The 21,835-nt window shown below is 35.6% G+C and overlaps 1 protein-coding gene across 3 annotated transcripts in view; it reads left to right on the forward strand.

Moving 5' to 3' along the window:
- The window catches only part of FNIP1 (folliculin interacting protein 1), a 155,104-nt gene that overhangs the window by 101,125 nt on the left and 32,144 nt on the right, over nt 1–21,835 (forward strand). The window contains exons 7-11 of one of the 3 annotated variants that reach the window (XM_032425424.1): nt 3,043–3,126; nt 4,300–4,371; nt 8,933–9,068; nt 11,184–11,385; nt 15,235–15,320. In XM_032425424.1, the coding sequence (XP_032281315.1) occupies nt 3,043–3,126; nt 4,300–4,371; nt 8,933–9,068; nt 11,184–11,385; nt 15,235–15,320 (580 nt within the window). The remainder of the gene's footprint in view (nt 1–3,042; nt 3,127–4,299; nt 4,372–8,932; nt 9,069–11,183; nt 11,386–15,234; nt 15,321–21,835) is intronic. The other 2 variants (XM_032425426.1, XM_032425425.1) reach the window with 2 other exon arrangements.

The following is a 21,835-nucleotide window of genomic DNA, read 5'->3' on the forward strand; positions in this document are numbered from 1 at the left end:
TGCTCAGCTGCATGAAGCCATTGGAAAGGAATTGAGTATTGAAAAGGCACATCCATTTCATAACCAACCTCAGTGTGAACATGACCTATATCAGTTTTGTTTACATTCTGTTAGTGGTAACTAATCACATGGCTTCACCTATAATATAAGGAGATTTGAGAAATAAGATCCCTAGCTGGGTAACTTCTCAGAAACTACTTGATAAAATAGAAGGGAGAACACAGTTCTTTGTTAGACAGTTAGCTGTATCTACCATGGATTTGTGAAGCATTAACTTATAAATGATAAATGAAAGTGTAAGAATGAATGAGGTGACCTAGGAAATCTTAAATAATGAGAAGGAAAGGTTGTTGAGGATAAAATCCTGGGGAATGCTGGCTTAAAGAAGGAAGGAGTAGGTGAAGAGAAGCACATAAGAGGATTAAGAAAAAAACCTAGTGTGTAATCATTGGAAACTGTGGGGAAAAGTTCAAAGTGTAATTTAGTCAGCATCAAATATATAATAAGGTAATATAAGAGTATGGACTGCATTAATCAGTAGGAAGGCTTTTGGTGGCCTATGTGAGCAGTTTCATTGGAGAGAATAGAATCTAGAGTTGAGGAGGGACTCAGAGGTCATTCTTTCTTCCAAGATTTAAGCAGTGGTTCTTTTTGGTCTCAGGACCTTTTATGCATTTAGAAATTATTGAGGAACACAGAGAGCTTTTGTTTATATGGGTTACCTTTATTGATATATGATGTATTAAAAATTAAAACAATATTTTAAAATTTATTAAGTCATTAAAAAAACAACTTTTTTCATGTTAATATAAATACATGTTATGAAATGACTATTTTCCATGAAAATTTAATGAGGAGAGTGGCATTGTTTTACATTTTTGCAAAACTCCATTTCTGGCTTAATAGAATACAACTTAATCCTCATATCTGCTTCTGCATTCATTCTCTCGTACTATGTTGTTTTGGTTGAAGTGTATTAAGAAAATACAGTTTTTAGGGGGCGCCTGGGTGGCTCAGTCATTAGGCGTCTGCCTTCGGCTCAGGTCATGATCCCAGAGTCCTGGGATCGAGCCCCACATCGGGCTCTCTGCTCTGCGGGAAGCCTGCCTCTCCCTCTCCCACTCCCCCTTCTTGTGTTCCCTCTCTCGCTGTGTCTCTCTCTGTCGAATAAATAAAATCTTTAAAAAAGAAAAAAAGAAAATACAGTTTTATACAGACCCCTGAAAGGGTTGCAAGGACCCCAAGGAGTCTTTAGACCACATTTTAAGAACTATTGAACTATATAAGATTAGATATATGGAGAGAATAGTTTTGACTGTGCTTTTTTAAATAACTTTTTTGTTTTATTTTTTTGAGAAGGGGGGGCAGGGAGAGAGACAATCTTAGGAGGCTCCAAGCTCAGCGTTGGAGCCTGATGCGGGGCTCGATCTCACAGCCCTGAGATCATGACCTGAGCCGAAATCAGGAGTCGGAGGCTTAACTGAGCCACCCAGGCACCACTAGTTTTGACTGTGTTTAAATGTTGATGGAATAGGAGGTTATAAGGAGGGTAAGGGTAGAGAGAGAAGTGGTAAAGTGAGATTTTTGAAGGTCCTAGCTGACACAGAATTAGCTTTGGAAGGGAGGGAGGAGTGGGTTCCTAACTCTAGCAGGAAGGAGACAGGTGGGCCAGAATTTGATTAAGTTTGGAGACAAGGTGGTAGGAAACAGGAGAGTTCCTATCTAGTAAATTTTGTTTGTGTGCACACATGCATATGAGGGAGACAGTCATATCCTGAAAGTAAGGAAGGAGGTAGGTAGGGAAGGAGTTTAAAGAGAGTAGATAAGTTTTTAAGTAGCTAGAGAGAATTGAAGAAGGAGCTGAACAGTCGAAACACAGAAAGATTGCTGCAAATGCACTATAATTTTAGAAATTCTTGTTGTAGAAAAATATCCATTAGCAATTTGAAAAATACATTTGTCACTTGATAAAACAGAAAGCCCCTATTCTATCCTGGGTAACCTCCTAGGTGGCTCTTCAGGCCATCTTGATTAAGCATAGCAGGCAACCCAAACCCAGCTGCTTGCTTCCAGGCTCTAATGTTGCCCCTTGGAGTCTTCAGACTCTGTGTTTGGTCCAGCGTGTGGCAGCCATATTTTCTGGACAGCTGGGAGTCTGGCCCTGATGGGTTGCGTTAGTGTTCCTGCTTCCATTGTGGCTGACTTTTGGTTTAGGAACTTTGCTTTCTTCCAAAGTTAGTTACTTTGTAACTTCACCAGGTTAGAAAAAACAAGTTGCATACCTATTTGTCAGTAGATCCCTTTTCTGCTCTTTGTTATATGTTGTGTTCTCTTTTCTCAGCCAAGCACTTAGGTGGTTTTTCTCTTTACTGCAGGGGCAGGAGAATGCTGTAATCTTAAAACTGACTTTTTGGGGTAGCTGGGTGGTTCAGTCGGTTAAGTGTCTGCCTTCAACTCAGGTCACGGTCCCAGGGTCCTGCGATCGAGCCCCACTGCGGGCTCCATGCTCAGCTGGGAGTCTGCTTTTCTCTCTTCCTTTGCCCCCCCACCCCCAGCTCATGCTTTCTCTCTCATTTTCTCTCTCTCTTGTGCTCTCTCGTGCACGGGCTCTCTCAAATAAATAAATAAAATCTTAAAAAAAAAAAAAAACCTGGCTTTTTAAAAGATAAATTTATTTGGCAAATGTCAAATTATTTAGATAACATTACTGTGCTTTTTTGAATCTTTAAAAGCATTGTTTTAGGTTAGAAAGGATTGAACATTTGAAATAACTTTTACCTTGTATAGTGGAAGGTTATTATTATATACAGATTTATTAGTAAGTAGGCACGAAATTGTTGTTTGACGTAAGCTATGACTAGAGAGAAACCATCCTGTTTCAAAGAAGGGAAGCCAGCTTGAATTATTCTTACTCAGTTTAAAAGCTTCTATCCATATCTGTTGGTCTGCATTTGTGCTGCCTAAGCTCACCCTTTATTCCTGACGCTTTGTGGCTTCTCTAACAGCCCTCTTTCATATATATTTTACGTTTTTGCCATGTAGGTCTTTCACAGTTCTGCAGCCCCAGGCGGGCATTCTCTGAACAGGGTCCGCTCCGCCTGATCAGGAGCGCCTCTTTCTTTGCAGGTTTGCAATGTGCTGTGTGGGTAGACTAGTTGGTGTGCTCCAGTGGCTAGAATCTGTAGTTAAGCTGTGGAAACAAGAGAGCAGATAAATGCATTTGGGGAGGGTGTGGTTAAGAAAACATTGTTTAGCAAGTGTAATAACTTAATTCCTTTCTACTGAGTATGTTCTTAAAACTTTCCAGAAATTTTCAGTTATCAGTAGAATTGACATTTTCATGAAATTTCAGTTTGTTATTTCTTATCTCATTATAAAATAATGATTTTAACTTTAGAATCCTAAACCAAATTTTAGTATGAACATTATTTCTTATAATACCAGCTAGAATTTCTCATGTGACACTCTCTTGTTTCCATGGCTGAGTAATTTTGTGTACTCATAGTTCACCAATTGCAGAAAATGTCCTCTGTTATTATTTTAAAATTTCTGATCTATGTTATTCCATAAGAACGATTTCTCTTAGAGCTAAGATTTAGATGAACAAGCACCACTATATTGACCTCTAAAAGGTATATGTGAGTGTATTTATGTCATTAACTTGATGATTATAGAGTGTGTTTATGCCTTGTATTCAGGGAGTTGTATCTAACTTTTTGTTTTAATTAATATTTACTTTCCTTACAAATATGAGATAGGAACAATACATATTTATTACAGAAAATTTGAAAAATATGAAAAATGGGCAAAAAATATATATTAGCCATGTGTCAGCTAGAATGAACCTTTCTAAAAAAAACACATAATTTAATTTGGATCATACTCTTCAAACAATTTTCTTAAAATTTTTATTTTGAGGAATTTTTAAAGATACATTAATGTTGGCAGAATAGTAAAGTGAACCATCTTATACCCATTATTTGCCTGCAGGAATCATTCTTATTGTTCAGTAGCATGCTTTTTAGTCATTTAGTTAGCGTATTGTGAGTATCTTCCTTTTAGTCATCCCTTGCTTCTTTAGATATTATATCATATTTTCATATTATATGTCAATCTTCACCTAGATCTCAAAGCTTGTTCAACTGAGTAATAGCTCTTGGTGTTGGGTTTGTGCCATGCTATTGAAAAAAATAAAGGAATGCAGTGAGATGAGCATGATTTCATTTGCTATATAAAAGAAGCAACGTCACCCTGAATAGCATTATATGCTTTAACTGACAGTTTTGTCTTAATTCACAGTTCACAGCAACCCAATGGACATGCCTGGAAGAGAGCTGAATGAAGACAGAGACAGTGGCATAGCACGCTCTGGTAATGCCAGGTTCATGTGTTAATCTAGCTTTCTTATGAGATCACTGTTAGCCAACAATGATTTTTATTTTTTCCTTTATCATCCAATTTCATGTACACAGTTTGTTAGTATTGACATTAGCCTTATAAGAGAATTGTAACGACAGAGAAATATGTAAAATTTAAAATTTTCATGTTTACTGTTACATGTGCCTGGTGGAGTACGGCCCAGATGAATGGACATTGGCTTAGACTTAGCCAGTATAAGAAAAAAATGTTGCTCAAGAGATGGCTTAAATGGCATAGTAGAAAAAACACATTTGCTTATTATATCTGCTTACTCTTAACTGGAGTTTTAAGTTGTCAGACTGTCTCTTGCCCAGAAAAGCTTAGGCATTTTGAACCAATGCTATATATATATTGCTTTCAAATATGGACTCCAAAATATGGACTAACAAACCTTTATTGAAACATGCAAGAGATTAAAAGAAAAAAAAAAAAAGTAAACCTCACATTCTACCTTTAAGGAGCCCAGAGTTTACAGAGAGAACAGTCAGGAAAATTGTCCTTCATTGTGTGATGTGTTCTGATAGACCTGTGCAGAGAGTTTTAGGGAAAGGAAACCTAACTTAGCCTGGGCCAGGGGCAGGGTGCCAGTAATGCTTTACAGAGGGATAATACTTGAGTTGTGTTTTGAGAAGTAAGTAGGAGTTATCCAGGCAAAGGCATGGAAGAAGGGCTTTCCAGTTAAAAGGAAAAGTGTTTGTCAGGGCCCAGAGATAGCGTAAAAGAAAGGAGTATCTTAGGCTTGCATTATTGTTAGGTAAGAGAAACTTTTATCCACTGTGTTTTATCCATATGAACTGTCACATTATATGGCTCTACTCTCTAAATTGTTTATAATTCAGTTTTGAGTATAGATGGGAAGTCCAAATTTACCAGAATTGTAATCCCTAGGTATGCATTAGAATAACAAGAGGTTTAAAAAAAAGGTTTCACATGCCTAAACTGTACTCCAAGACTATCATGTAGCCTAGAGAAAGGCTTATGCAACTGTATTTGAAAAACAAAACAAAATGAAAAACTCAGTACCTCATTCTGATGGATAGCTAGAGTTGAGAACTACTTCTCTAATATGAAAAATCTTGATCTTTCAAATAATCTCACCCTTTTCTAATTGACTTTTTTATTTTGTTCTTAGGAACTAATCTAGTGTATATCTCTTCTGTGATAGGAATTTAGTTCTTATTATTTTATCCAAGATTTTAGAGGTGATAAATTAATATCTGTACTTTATTTTCTTTAGCTATAAATTGAAGGGCCTGGCTGGATAGATCTGTAAAGCTTTTTCAAGCCATAAATTCACATACACCTTTTAAATTAATTGTGTATCTTCTTCTTTTTCCAATAGGGTTATTTTTAATACCAGAATTTGGTAACACGTAGTTTTTTCCAAATTTAGATTAGCATTTGATTTTTCACTGAAGCCATACCCAGGTTAGTTATACATATCCAGTCTTAGACTACAGAGTTTTACAATACTTACTTATAATACTGATAAAAATGTGGTCTTTTCAAGGAAATGGTTTAGAATTAATTCATTGACTATCCAGATAGTTGTATGGCACATAAAGCTCTTCCCTTTATCATTGGATTTGTTAGCGAGAATTGAAATGAACAGATCTTCATAATGACAGGCTTTTAGTTTTCACTCCCGATGTTCAAAAGTAATATATCATCTGATGTGCTTCCCTGTTTTTGATTACCTCAGAAATTTTCAGTATGTGGTTGTAATTATGAAGATGGGAATTTAAAATATTGCCAAACAAAAGCAAGCCCTTAATGTCTTTTCCTCTCTAGATCCAACACAGAGAAGGAGAGGATTCCTAGTCTAAGGAAAAACAAAGGGTTGTAGCTTTTGACACTCCAGGCAAGAAAAAGAGTTTCTGGAGAGAGGGGGTTTTGGGAAGAGAATAATCCTCACAATTAGGGGATTCCAGCAATTATAATCATAATGGGTTCTATTGGAATGTCTTTCACCCCTTAGAATGCTTCAGAGGGTAATCTATAAGATTTTCTCTTTTTGGGTCTTAGTAGGTATAGTCATGACTATTACGGAAAGGGGTTAAACATTCAGAGGCTTGACTACCTGTGCAGAAACAATTCATGAGTACAGTTGACCCTTGAGTAATGCAGGGGTGAGGGGTGCAAACCTCTCCTCCGCCTGTGCAGTAAAAAAGTCTGTATATAACTTTTGACTTGCTAAAAACTCAACCGCTAATAGCCTACTGTTGACTGGAAGCCTTACTGATAACGTGAACAGTCAATTAACATATATTTTATGTTATATGTATTGTATACTGTATTTTTACAATAACATAAGGTAGAGAAAAACGTGGTTAAGAAAATCATAAAGAAGAGAAAATACATTTACAATACTATACTGTATTTATTGAAAAAAAAATGTGTAAGTGGACCTGCACATTTCAAATCCATGTTCAAGGGTTAATGGGACTTTTATTTTACTTTTATTCTTTTTATTGAAGTATAGTTGTAAGTATAGTTTAACACCCAGTGTTACATCTGTTTTAGATGTACAGCATAGTGATTTGACAACTCTACTCACTATGCTGTGCTTACCACAGTGTAACTCCCATCTACCACCATACAACAGTTACAGTACCACTGACTCTTCCCTATGCTGTCCTTTTTATCCCTGTGACTTACTCATTCCATAACTGGAAGCTTGTATCTCCCACTCCCCCTTACCCATTTTGCCCTTCTCATCCAACCCCCTTCTCTCTGGCAACCATCAGTTTGTTCTGTGTTAATGGGTCTCTTTCTGCTTTTTGTTTGTTTGTTTTGTTTTTTAGATTCCACATATAAGTGAAATTATATGGTATTTGTCTTTCTCTGTCTGACTTACTGCACTTAGCATCATACCCTCTGGGTCTGTCTGTGTTGTTTCAAATGGCAAAATCTCATTCTATTTTATGATTGGCTAATATTGTATACATCTTCTTTATCTCTTCATCTATCAGTGGACACTTGGATTGCTTCCATATCTTGGCTATTGTAAATAATGCTGCAGTAAATTTAGGAGTGCATATATCTTTTTTAGATTAGTGTTTTTGTTTTCTTTGGGTAAACACCCAGTAGTGGAATTACTGAATCATATGGTATTTCGCTTTTTAGTTTTTTGAGGAACCTCCATACTGTTTTCCATAGTGGCTGTACCAGTTTGCATTTCCACCAACAGTGCATGAGGGTCCTTTCTCTTCATATCCTTGTCAACACTTGTTATTTCTTGTTTATTTGATTCTAGCCATTGTGACAGGGATAAGATGATGTGCTTTTAAATAACATCTTCAAATGACATTCAAACACTAATTTTCAAATACAGCTTTTGTTCTTAAAATCTAGCTGCTTCATTAAAATGAATCGCAGCAATCCAGCAATTGTACTATAAAAATATTAATTCAGAGAGATACATGCACATTTATACAGTTTACAGTGCATGTTTATAGCAGCATTATCTACAGTAGCCAAGTTATGGAAACAGACGGAGTATCCATCAACTGATGAGTAGAATAAAGAAGATTTGGTATATTTATACAGTGGAATATTACTAAGCCATAAAAAGAATAAACTCTTCAATTTACAACAATATAGATGGAGCTACAGAGTATTGAGCTAAGTGAAAAAAGTCAGTGAGAGAAAGACAAATACATTTGCTTTCACTCATATGTGGAATCTAGGAAACAAACGAGCAAGGGGGAAAAATGAGAGAGAAGCAAAACAAGAAACAGACTCTTAACTACAGAGAACTAACTGATGGTTACCAGAAGGGAGGTGGGTGGGGGGATGGGTTAAATAGGGGATGGGAATTAAGGCATGCACTTGTTGTGATGAGCAAGGTATGTTGTGTGGAACTGCTGAATCACTATATTTTACACCTGAAACTAATATTATACTCTATGTTAACTAACTAGAATTTAAATTTTAAAAACCTGAATCACATCATACTTCTTTTAATTTAAGGACTAAGTGTTCAGCTAAGCTAGGGGACAGTCTCATGGCCAAAGAGATAATGCTTGTTTTAAATTAGCCCTTTCTTCTGAAGTAGGGGTGGGAGTAATAATATAAAAAGGGGAATGTCTCAGAGTCTCTTGCCAATGCACTATTAGTATATGATTTTTCTCCTCTGGGACTTCACTCCAACAATGACGTTATTTTTTTAAATGGAAAGTTTAGAAGCTCATGAAGCAAAATGAAAAATTTGAGTCACTACTGTTAAATTTGTTAAAAAGAAATTTATCTTGGGGCGCCTGGGTGGCTCAGTTGGTTAAGCTTCTGCCTTCGGTTCAGGTCACGATCCCAGGGTTCTGAGATTGAGCCCCGTGTCATGCTCCCTGCTCAGCGGAAAGCCTGCTTCCTCCTATCCCTTTTTCCCTCCCCCTGCTTGTGCTCTCTCTTGCTATCTCTCTCTCTCAAATAAATAAAATCTTAAAAAAAAAGATTAGTTATTATTGACGTATTTTTAAGTGCTTACGTTATACTTGTTTTTATTTTGACTTGTCAGCATCTCTCAGCAGCTTGCTTATTACACCATTTCCCTCTCCAAACTCCTCACTTACCCGAAGTTGTGCCAGCAGTTACCAGCGACGTTGGCGACGCAGCCAAACAACAAGTTTGGAGAATGGGGTATTTCCTAGATGGTAAGTTGGAACCTTCACTTTATAATAAAATTGAATAGTTCCTTATTTTTTTTTAAGATTTTATTTATTTGAGAGAAAGAATGAGAGAGAGAGAGAGAGCATGAGGGGGGGAGGGTCAGAGGGAGAAGCAGACTCCCCGCTGAGCAGGGAGCCCAACTTGGGACTCGATCCTGGGACTCCAGTATCATGACCTGAGCTGAAGGCAGTCACCCAACCGAGCCACCCAGGTGCCCTGAATAGTTCCTTAAACACAATTCTGAACGGTTTTTTTTTTTTTTTTTTAGAGCCTGGGCTTATATTTTGTGTATTTTAAGTCTTGAAACTTTTTAAATGTATTACATTTTAAAAATTACTGGTAGTTTTAACTGGTATGAGTGTATAGTTCAGTGACCTTATAAGTACCTTCACACTGTTGTGCAACCATCATCGCTGTGCATGTCCAGAACTTTTTTATTTCCCCAGACTGAAGCTGTATGCATTAAACAGTAACTCCCCATTCCTCCCCACCCTTGGCTCCTGGCATCTACCATTCAAAAAATTATTTTTTGTCTCTCTGAATTTGAGAAATACTCTAGAAACCTCATATAAGTGGAATCATACAATATTTGTCCTTTTATGTGTAGCTTATTTCACTTAGCATGTCTTCAAGGTTCATCCATGTTGTTGCATGTATCAGGATTTTATCCCTTTTTAGGGCTGATTAATATTCCATTGTATGTATGTATCACATTTTATTTATCCACTTATCTGTTGATGGACATTTGGTTTGCTTCCACCTAGCTTTGCACAGTGACAGCAGCGTAGCCAATGGAGTTTATCCAAGGTGCGATTATTGCTAATTGGATTGCTTCCACCTTTTGGCTTTTGCAAATAATGCTGATATGAACATGGGTATACAAATACCCTCTTTGAGTCCCTCCTTTCATTCTTTTTGGGTATATACCCAGAAGTGGAATTGCTGGGTGATATGGTAATTCTATGGTTAAATTTTTGAAGAAATTCCATACTGTTTTCTACAGTGACTGTTCCATTTTTACATTCTTACCACAAATGCACAAGAATTCTAATTTCCCCACATTCTTTCCAATAGTCATTTTTTGTTTTTTGGGTAATAGCCATCCTAGTGGGTGTGAAGTGGTATCTCATTGTGGTTTTGATTTGCATTTCACTAATGGCTAGTGATATTGAGTATGTTTTTATGTGCTTTTTGGCCATGTGTCTGTCTTTTGGAGAAATGTCTGTACAAGTGTTGTGCCCATTTTTTATTTAGGTTGTTTGTTTTTTTTGTTGTTGAGGTATAGGAGTTCCTTATATATTCTAGATACTAATCCTTTATCAGACATATGCTTGGCAGTATTTTTTCCCATTCCATGGGTAGTTTGTTCATTCTGTTGACAGTGTCCTTTGATACACAGCAGTTTTTAATTTTATGTAGTCCAGTTTATCTCTTTTTTCTTTTGGTATCTGTACTTTTGGGTGTCATATCCAGGAAGTCGTTGCCAAATTCAGTATCATAAAACTTTTACCCTATTTTTTTCTAAAAGTTTTATAGTTTTAACTCTTCTGTTTAGGTGTTTGATTAATGTACTGCATGTTTTGATATTTCAGTTTTTCATGTTTGTAATTACGCAAGTTAAATCATTCTTGAAAGATCTTTTTTTTTAGTCTATGTTAAGCAACTGTAGATAATGCAGCTTCTTGTTTCCCCTTTTACTTATTCCCTTTAGTCCTTGATTTTTTAAATTTTATTTCTGGAATCAAAAGGAGAAATACAAGTAGATCACAGAACAGTGAATTATATCAGACTCATCTATAAACCTAAAAATTCAGGCCTTTTTAGATTGGTTATGAATTGGAGGTTATCTCCTTTTTTAGTGACTTCTAATTGAACAAAAATGTTCCCAATCTGACTGTCTGTTAAAATTTCCTATAAAAAAGTGAGCATGAAGGAATAGCCAGTAGAGATTTCTTAAAGAGATAACAGTTGATATGCATTTTTAGATTTACTTGATAAAACAGAAAAAGATCTTTAGTCTACATTTAATTAGCAAGGAATTAAATTGTGAATTTAATTATTTTTGTATTTTTTAATTTAAAAAAACATTTATTTTTAAGGTCTATAGAAGAAAGCTTTAATCTGTCAGATGAAAGCTGTGGCCCTAACCCAGGAATTGTGAGGAAAAAGAAGATTGCAATTGGGGTAATCTTTTCATTATCCAAAGATGAAGATGAAAATAACAAATTTAATGAATTCTTTTTTTCACATTTTCCTCTCTTTGAAAGCCACATGAACAAACTAAAGAGTGCAATAGAACAGGTGAGCACAATCATATTGTTGGTTTGTTTATGTCCTTTATTTTCCTCTGAATCTTATTCTTCTAGTTTAGTATTATGTTTATTCACTTGGCAGAAAAATTAACAGCCACAGTGCAAGTACCCTACAAAGTGCTCTGGAGATGCAAAATAGACTTCAACTCTTTTCAAGGAGCTTACTACTTAATAAATGTTATAAAGTCATTCATCTGTTCATTCAATAAATGTCTGAGGGCCTGTAATGTGGCAAGCACTAGCAACTGAAGATAATATGGGAAAAAGCAACACTCTGGACCTCATGAGACAGCAAACAAACAAATGAATATATATGTTTTTTAAAATTTTATTATTATTATAAATTTTTTTTTTTTGAGAGAGAGAGAGAGAGAGCATGCATGTACAAGCAGGGAGAAGGGCAGAGGAAGAGGGAGAGAGAGAATCTTAAGCAGGCTCCATGCCCAGCGCAGAGCCCGATGCAGGGCTCTATCTCATGACCTGAGCCAAATCAAGAGTCAGACACTTAACCAGTTAAGCCACCCAGGTGCCCCAAATATATGATTTTTGATGATAATAAATGCTGTGGAGAAAAATAAAACAGGTTTATAAGGAATGCTGGATGGAGTTCTTCTAATTTTTGTTGGCTGGTCATGAAGGCTCCTGATAAAATGACATTGATCCAGAGATATGGAAGAAGTGAGGTACAATTATCTGAGGGAAGAATTTTCCAGGCAGGGCAAAGGACTGTGTCAGGAATAACCCTGATGTTTGAGCAAAGTAAGGAGGCCAAAGTGGCTGGTTCAGAAGAAACTTCAGATTATGTAGGGACTTCTAGGATACCATTGTAAGAGCACTGGCATTTACTCTTAAGAAAGACAGGAAATCATTGGAGAGTTTCAAGCAGAGGAATGACATTATTTATGAGGATCATTCTTACTGCTTGTGAAGAATAGATTTCTAGAGGCAAAGGTGGATGCTGTGGGAACCAGTTAGGAGGCTGTTGCAGTGATCCAGTGAGAGATGATGGATACTCAAACCAATTTAGTTAGAATTGATGAGCAGTGGTTGGATTCTGGATATGTTTTGAAAATAGAGCTAATGAGACTAGTTGATGAACTGAATTGGGGTATATGAGAAAGAGAACAGTACAGGTTGGCTTGAGATTTTTCACTTGAGCAGTAAGAAGGATGGAGTTGCCAGTACTAAAATGGGACAGGTTGGGTGGAGGAAAGTCAGGTGTTTGAAATGCCTCTTGGACATCTAAGTGGTTATATGAGTCTAGAGTTTAGGGGAAAGGTCCAGGCTAGCTAGTCAACAATGTATTGATGGTATTTAAAGCCATGAAACTGAGGGATAGAAGAAAGGAGAGGAGATCCTAGACTTGATTTGTGGAGTATTTCAGCAGTTAAAATTTGAAGAGTTGAGAAAGAACCACAGAAGGAAGTGGGATTGGCCATTCAAGTAATAGGAAAAACAAGATAGAATACTTTTTTGAGGGGAGCCAAATGAATGAAATGTTTTAAGAAGGTAGGAGTATATAATAAATTTATATACAAGTAAGAAGATGGTGAATACAAGATAGGACATAAGAATAAAAAAGAAAGACAAGCAAAGTTGTTCATAGGAAATGACTTCGTATTGAGAAGATGTTTCATCTGGACTGCATCTTAAAGGATATGTAGGATTTTTTAAACATAAAGCTTTGAAAATTGGATGTAGCTAAATAGCAAGAAAATTGCCACCCAAAAATAACTCTGTAACATTTTGCTGAAAGCCTTCCCAGGCCTTTTCTATGTATATTGTTTTTTTTACTTCATTGGGATTGTTCTGTGTCCATATTTAATGATGTGGCCTATGTTTAAAAACTCATCATTGTAACATATACACTTCTCATGTCATTGTAAAGTGTTCTTAAATATATTTGAGAGGATTTCCTCAAGTTAAGTAACAGTTTTTCTATTAGGTCATTTCTACTTTTTCACAATTATAGCTACACTGTAATTAACATCGTGGTGAAGCTTCCATATTATTTTTAAGAAGAGATTCCCAGGAAGTTAAAGTAATGAATCAGTGGGTATAACTAAATTCTTAATCCCATTGACAGTATGTGGAAGGGAAAGGATAGAAGAGGGGTAGTGGATGGTATGGCTGGCAGAATTAATGGGAGCCAGACCACAAAGAATCTAGAATGCTAGCCAGAAGTTTTGACTTTGTTATTAAAGCTGTCTCCAAATTGTGCTTTAGGAAGATTCATTTAGCAGTATGTTTTTTAAGACCGTAGAATAAGAGGCTAGAGAGAGGAAGACCAGTTAGAAAGGTCTAGAAAGCAGAGGATGCATTTCAGTAGCCCAGCAGTGACTGAGGCTCATCTGCCTCTAGAGAATACATTGATGTTTGTTATTCACATTAAATCCGCCAAAGGACAAATAGATCATTAGCAATACATCTTTATTTGAACAAATGAGTAAAGGCCATTTTCACTTAGGCTTTCAGAAGTTAGACCTTGGTGACATTTTCTTCAGTTGGCGGCTGTCCCTTTTTGTAAAAAATCTTATGTTGCCAAAGTGAATACACAATATTTAGCTGCGGCTGAACTGATGTTTTGAGTAACTGGGAGAATTGGTTCAAGTTTTGCATAAAACTTGAAATATTCAGGCAATATAGAACTCATTAAAGATTACTTTTTAAATGTTTTAATGCTTTGACCATTTTATAATCTGAAAGCGTACATTGCAGTACTTACAGTTGTTTCGATATTTGTTCAACAAGTTTAACATCTCATTTCTTATTATAGCTGAAAGATAAAGCTTAATGAATGAATACCTTTATATAAATAAACAGAACTTAATTTTAAAAGTTCTATAGCTGTTAATTATCGATAGAATATAGTAAACACTGGACCATCCAAAGAAGTTTTCTTTTAGGGCCAGTTTTGACAGTATCACTTATTGTTTTGTTTTTTTTTTTTTAAATGAAAATATATGGATTTTGTTTCTGGGTACCTTGGGAACTATTTTGAAGTTTGTGCTTTTGAGATCTATACTGTAATTTTAAATTTTTACTGCTGGTAAAGTTAAGAATAGTGTTCAATTCTAGCTAAAGAATATTCACTTTTTTTTTTTTTTTTAATAAATTGGGAATCTCAACAGTTTGTAAAAACATAAAGTTTCACTTTTACCTTCTGAAGCTTTTGGGTGTACATGAACATGATTTCTGGTCTTAAAGTAGTCTGACCTCTGAAATATATGTTTAAATTTTTTTAAATTGATTTTTGATTACCTAAATAATGCAGAAGTCCATTCTCTTTAAAATGTCTAAACAATTACATAGTTCTTTTTGACATTCATATCCTAATCGTGATCCACTTTTTGTCCACCTAAAGCAAGGCCTCTCAACCTTGGCTAAATATGTTTTTAAGAGAGCAAATATTATTAATAACTTGAGATATCTTTCAGTAGAATCCTGATGTTTTAGATTTTTAAAAATGTTTACTTAAGCCATTATCTGTGAAAATACTAGAGGAAGCCATGAGCTTTTGTTACTGAGGTATCGTTGTATCTTGCTCTGTAGTAAAAAAAAAAAAAAGTAGTTTTATGTCAACATCAGTTTTTTTGTGTGTGTGTTGATATTCTGCCATTTGACAGGTACAATAAGAGATTTAACATTTGAAAATTTTGAATTTTGTTGTAATTGTTAATGATCAAAGATGCAAAAAAGAAAGCCACTATAAATGTATGTGCCTTCTTTACGTGATGGTAGAGTGTTGTGGAAATAAGTGATTTTGTCTTTCACTTTTTTTTCCTCCCATTGTTTGCCTGTGATCAGTGTAAGAATTAATTATTTCATTGCTTCCAAGGCTATGAAAATGAGCCGGAGATCAGCGGATGCCAGTCAGAGGAGTTTGGCATATAATCGAATAGTTGATGCCCTAAATGAATTCAGGTACATATTCTCCAGCTTTTCATAATTTAGAGTTGTCTAGCAGTGTACACAGGAAGATTTATTTATTTTCTTTAGCTTATTCTAATAAAATTTAATTCTTTAAATTTCTTGGTCTCATGGACCAAAGAGGGTATAATTCACTAGGCCACTGGCTTCTGTTATTAAATATCAAATGTCCTAGGGATTCAAGCACATTTGAGATTCATCAGTGGTATGGTTTTTAGTACCAAACCATTATAGAAGCAAATATGACTAGAGGAGACCCTTGTTCCCCAGAAACATGCTTTGTCCTCTCTCCTGGGTTAAGTGTACCACTTAAGGTTTATTATTACCAGTAGTTTATGTATCTCATTTTTAGAAAAACTGGCTCTGTATTTGTTCATTAACGACTCTGTGGTCCCATATTGGGACAGGGATCTTCTAGATTGTTGATTTAAATGGACTATTACATTTTGAAGTGAGAGCCTGTTTTAGCTTGTGCTATTTCAGGATTGTTATGGTCAAACTTTAGGCGTGTCATACACATCCAGACACTCACACACACACCAACATACACACATCTTTTGTTAATGGAGATGACTAATGAGTAGTGTATTTAGTAAATTTGACAGTAAGGGAAAACCTATGTTTGTTTTCAACTTTGTTTTTTATTTTTCATTTTTCTCATACTGTGTTAGAATAAACCACAGTGAAAATAAATCTGGTGTCTTTTTTTTTAACTTCTCTCAAAATGAGAGACTTCATTGCCTCAACAGTGTTCTGTATAATTTTTGAAATTGGGTTATAGAAAAGCATTAAGTGGAAATTGCATGGTAAAAATAACCTAACCAATATGGAGTGTTTTATCATGTTTTTAACTTACTTAAATGGAAGAAGTTTACTTTATGGCTATCGTGTAATAACCATCCACTGGACTCAATTATTGAGAAGGATAAAATTTACTAGTCATTCATCTTTTATTTACTGTAATTTTTAGGATAAAAGGCATTAAAAGTAAGCTTAAAAATCTTCCATTTTTGTTCAGTAAACTCAGTGATGAGGGGAAATGTGAAGAAAAACAAATTAGAGAAATCAATTTCAACTTCTCTTCTTTCTTTTTTGTCTTTGAAGGAAATAATTTGCACAAATGAAAATTATATGGAAGCTGATGTTTCTGCTATTTTTATGTTTTAGCATATTAACTTCAGGCCTTTCCTAAGTTATTGAATGAAGCATGCTAACAAATAGTGTAATAAAGTATTAAAATTTTTTTATAGTTTTAAAAAACCACATAACATTAAATTTGATGTCTTAACCATTTTTAAGTGTATAGTTCAATAGTGTTAAGTATGTATAACGAAACTCTAGAACTTTTTCATTTTGGAACACTGAAAACTATATACAGTGAACACTAATTCAGTAATATAATATCTTTAATCAATGTGTTTCTTCAGTTCATTGGCATCTTTGCTCTTTATGAATTATATGTAGAATTATTCATAATTTTATTTGTTCATACCTATACCTTAAGAATTCAGATTGCTACATTTCAGGTGCTGTTTATAATTAAAACATTATAATGAATGTTTTTTGTAGATGAAGTATATGGAAAATAAAAATATATTCCCTCAGCATTTCTAGACAGAATTTAGAACAATTTTTAAAAAAGATTTATTTATTTATTTATTTTAAAGAGAGAGAGTGTGCGCATGTGCTCTGCATGCACACACAATCACGGGGAGGGGCAGAGGGAGAGGGATTGAGAGACTCTCAAGCAGACTCTGCGCTGAGCCCCAAGCTGGACACGGGGTCCGTCTCACCACCCTGAGATCATGACCTGAGCAGAAATCAAGAGTCAGACACTAAACCATTTGCGCTGCCCAGGCACCCCTATAGTAATTCTTAAAGTTAGGTAATATGAGCCCTCCACTTTGTTCTTCCCCTTCAAAATCAGTTTGTTGATACCCGCAAAATAACTTGCTGTGATTTTGATTGAGATTGTATTGAATATCTAGATCATACTGGGAAAATTTGGCATTTTAGCAATAGTGAGTCTTCCTATCCATGAAGATGGAATGTCTCTCCATTTATTTATATATTCTTTGATTCCTTAAATCAGAGTTTTTAATGTGTTTTTTCCTATAGATCTTGTACTTTTGGTGGGTAGGGGAGAGGGCCAGAGGAAAAGAGAGAATCTTAAGCAGGCTCCACGCCCAGTGCCTAGCCTGACACAGGGCTTGATCTCATGACCCGAGCCAAAATCAAGAATTGGACGCTTAACCAACTGAGCCAACCAGGCACCCTAGATCTTGTACATTTTTAAAGATTAATACCTAAATACCTAAATATTTAAAGATTAATACCTAAATAAGACCTAATACCTAAATAAAGATTAATACCCAAATATTTCCTAAATACCTAAATATTAATACCTAATATTAATACCTAAATATGTTTTTTGATGTTAACATAAATGATATTGTGTTTATAATTTCAAATTTCAACTGTTCATTGCTGGCATATAAGAAAGCAATGAACTTTTGTATATATGTGTATATTTTTTTGAAGTATAGTTGACATACAGTGTTCTATTAGTTTCATGTGTACAACATGATGATTTAACAGTTCTACACATTACTCAGTGTTCATCATGGTAAGTGTAGTCACCATCAGTGTTATTAACAATATTATTGGCTATACTCCTATGCTGTACTTTTCATCTTTGTGACTTCTTTATTTTATAACTTTAAATTGGCACTTCTTAATCCCTTCACCTATTTCACCCATCTCCCCACACCATCCCCTGTGGCAACCACCAGCTTAGTCTCTGTCTATAAGTTTGTTTCTGTTTGTTCATTTATTTTGTTTTTTAGATTCTACCTATAAGTGAAATCATGTAATATTTGTATTTTTCTGATTTATTTCACTTAGCATAACACTCTCTAGGTCCATCCATGTTGTCCCTGACGTTTTTAGTAACCTTAGCTGTGACCTTGCTGTAATCACTTATTAATTCCAGCAGGGTTTTGGGTGTTGGTTTTTCCTTTTTTAACAGTGCATGAGCAGTCCGGGGCGGGGGCAGGGGGTACAGAGGAAGGGAGATAATCTTAAGTAGTCTCTATGCCCAGCACAGAGCCTACCAACATGGGGCTGATCTCACAACCCTGAGACTGTGACCTGAGCTGAAATCAAGAGTACAGCTTTCAACCAACTGAGCTACCCAGGCGCCTTCCCTTGTACCATATTTTAGTGGGAAAGCTTCAAGTTCCTCACAATTAAGCAAGGTGTTAATTGTAACTTGTTGTAGATAATCTTTATCAAGTTAAAGAAGTTTCCTTTAGGGCACCTGGGTGGCTGGCTCAGTTAGTTAAGCATTTGCCTTTGGCCTGGGTCGCGATCCCAGGATATTGGGATTGAGCCAGGTGTCAGGCTCCCTGCTCAGCAGGGGTCTGCTTCTCCCTCTCGCTCTGTGGTCTCTCTCTCTAAAGTAAATAAATAAAGTCTTAAAAAAAAAAGTCTTCTTTATTCCTAGTTTGGTGAGAGTTATTGATTACTGATTTAATTTCTTTAATAAGTATAGGACTCTTCAGGTTATCTCTATCTTATGTAATTTTTGGTACTTCTAGGTCTCTCAGGGTCCATTCCAGTCAATAAATTGGTGGGCGTAGAGTTCATTTTTGCTTAATTATCCTATAATTGTTCATCAATTAGTAGTGATGACCCATCTTTCATTTCTTGTATCAGTAATTTGTGTCATTTCTCTTTTTTCTTGGTTATGTTATGTAGAAGTTTATCACTTTTATTTATCTTTTCAAAGAACTAGGTTTAATTTTTTTGACTTTTAATTGGTTGGTATTCTGGTATTCTGTTTTCAATTTCAGTGATTCCTGATCTAATTTTTAATATTTTTTTTCTTCTACTTGCTTTAGTTTTGTGTTGCTCATCTTTCTCTAGTTTCCCAAAATTAAAGCTGAGATTATTGCTTTCAGATGTTTCTTCTTCTTTGATATGTGCATTCGATGCTATAGATTTTCCTTTATGCACTGCTTTTGTTACATACCACGAATTTTGTTAAATTGATTTTCTTTTCAAAATATTTTTTTATTTTTTATTTTATTTTTTTAAAGATTTTATTTATTTATTTGACGGAGAGAGGGAACACAAGCAGGGGGAGTGGGAGAGGGAGAAGCAGGCTTCCCGCCGAGCAGGGAGCCCGACGTGGGGCTCTATCTCAGGACCCCGGGATCATGACTTGAGCCGAAGGCGGAGGCTCGACCCATTGAGCCACCCAGGTGCCCTGTAGTTCAAAATATTTTTTAATTTCTCTTGCGATTTTTTTCTTTGACCCATGTGCCGTTTAGAAATGTGTTGTTAAATCGCAAAGCATTTTGGGATTTTCCACCTGTCTTTCTCTTACTGATTTCTAGTTTAATTCCATTGTGGTCTAAAAGCATATACTGTATGATTTCTACAGATTTCTTTTAAATTTGTTAAGTTGTGTTCATGGCCTAGAATGTGGTTTATTTTGGTGAATGTTCCATGTACACTTGAGAAGAATGCATATTCTGTCGTTGGATGAAGTATTCTGTGAATGTCAGATCCAGTTTGATTGATGGTGCTTTAATATTTCCCTCCGCTCTTTTTGGCTTGCATGATGTCTGAAAAGAAATCTGATGTGATTTTTATTATTATTCCTGTATAGTTAAGGTGTTTTTTGTGTTCTGGCTTCAGATTTTCTTTTTGTCTCTTGTTTTCTGTTCTGGTGTGAATATGATGTGTGTAGTTGTAGAGTTTTTGGTATTTATCTTGGTTGGTACCTTATAGGCTTCTTGTATCTTTGGTTTGTTTGCTGTTATTAATTGTTCAAAATTTTCAGCCATTATCATATACTTCATCTGTTTCTTTCCTCTGTTACTCATTTGGTATTTCCATTATAAATATGGGAAATTGTAATTTTCCCACAGTTCTTTGATATTCTTTTCCAATTTTTTTCATCCTTTATTCTCTTGCTTTTTAATTTGGGAAATTCCCACTGACCTATCTTTGAGCTCACTGATTCCCTCAGCTGTGTTCTGTCTGCTGATGAGCCCATGAAGGACATATTTCATTCCTTTTACAGTATTTTTGATTTCCAGCATTCTCTCTTTTGAGTCTTTCTGAGAGTTTCCATCTCTTTGCTCACATTGCTTATATGGTTTTACATGTTATCTACTTTATTCATTAGAGTCATTTACATAACAATCATAGTTATTTTCATTTCCCTATCTGATAATAACAAATCTGTGTCTGGGGTGCCTGGGTGGCTCAGTTGGTTAAGCGACTGCCTTCGGCTCAGGTCATGATCCTGGAGTCCTGGGATCGAGTCCCGCCTCGGGCTCCCTGCTCAGCAGGGAGTCTGCTTCTCCCTCTGACCCTCCCCTCTCTCATTCTCTGTCTCTCAAGTGAGTGAATAAATAAAATCTTTAAAAAAAAAAAAAAATCTGTGTCTTACATCTGAGTTTGATTCTGATGCTTTGTGTCTTCAGACTGTGTTTTTATTGTCTTTTAGCAGTTTTTTGTTGAAATGGTCTGGTGGTGAGGTGTTGGGAATGGGGGAGGAAGTGTTCTATAATCTTGTGACTAAATCTTAGTTCTTTTTAGTGAGCTTGAATTCCTGGGTTTTGACCTTCAGAAGTGTTTCTTAGTCTTTTTTTGCTCCTCATAGATGAGTGAGGAAGGCTAGTAGCAACTGAAGTTGTCTAATTGCCTATTTCTTAGGTCAGATAAGGCTGGTATAGTTGGACCCTTGGAGGGCAGATGTTTGTTTTGGAGAATGCCCTAGGTGCACTTAAAAATTGTTACACTTCCTCCCTCTCTGAAACACAGAAGGATGTTTCTTTGATCCTCATCATAGAAATCTGATGGTACTCCCTGAAAGTGTGGCAGTGTCCCTAAGACTGGTACCCAAGGAGTTTTTTAATCATTCCGTGGTAGTTCATATTCATTATGCCTCCATTTAGTCAGTCACTGTTTAAGTATTCCTACCAATTATTGGCCGTAGAAGCATCTGCTTCAGGAAAGGTGGTCTTAGCTATGATTCGGGGTGATGATTTATCCTCTGACCTCAGTTCTGTGATGTAGCTAAGAAAAGTCATTGATTTTCAATTTGTTCAGCCTTTTTCTTTTGAGGATTAAAGTGATGACTTCCAGGCTCTTTACATGTCGGCTGGAATTGGAAGTTCAGATATTTTTTAATCAATATTTTTATGTAAGAACACACTGAATTGAAATAGAATTGCAAAACTTCCATTTAGTTAAAACTCAAATTGATTTTGTTTGGAAGTTAAATTACATTAAATACCACTGATTAAAAAGAAAAATATAGTGCTGAGCTAATAACTAGGCAAACATAACGAAAACTGTTCCCCAAACTCCTAGAGTTCAGATCAGTAGGTCTAGAGCCTAGCATTTTTACTTCACAGTCTGTTTGGGAATTACTAGCTTAAACTGTTTTCAAGGAGAAAAATTACCAAACCTGTACTGCTACAGTGCTAGGT

This window comes from Phoca vitulina, unplaced genomic scaffold (assembly GCF_004348235.1).
Source record: "Phoca vitulina isolate PV1807 unplaced genomic scaffold, GSC_HSeal_1.0 scaffold32, whole genome shotgun sequence".
NCBI classification, from domain to species: Eukaryota; Metazoa; Chordata; class Mammalia; order Carnivora; family Phocidae; genus Phoca; species Phoca vitulina.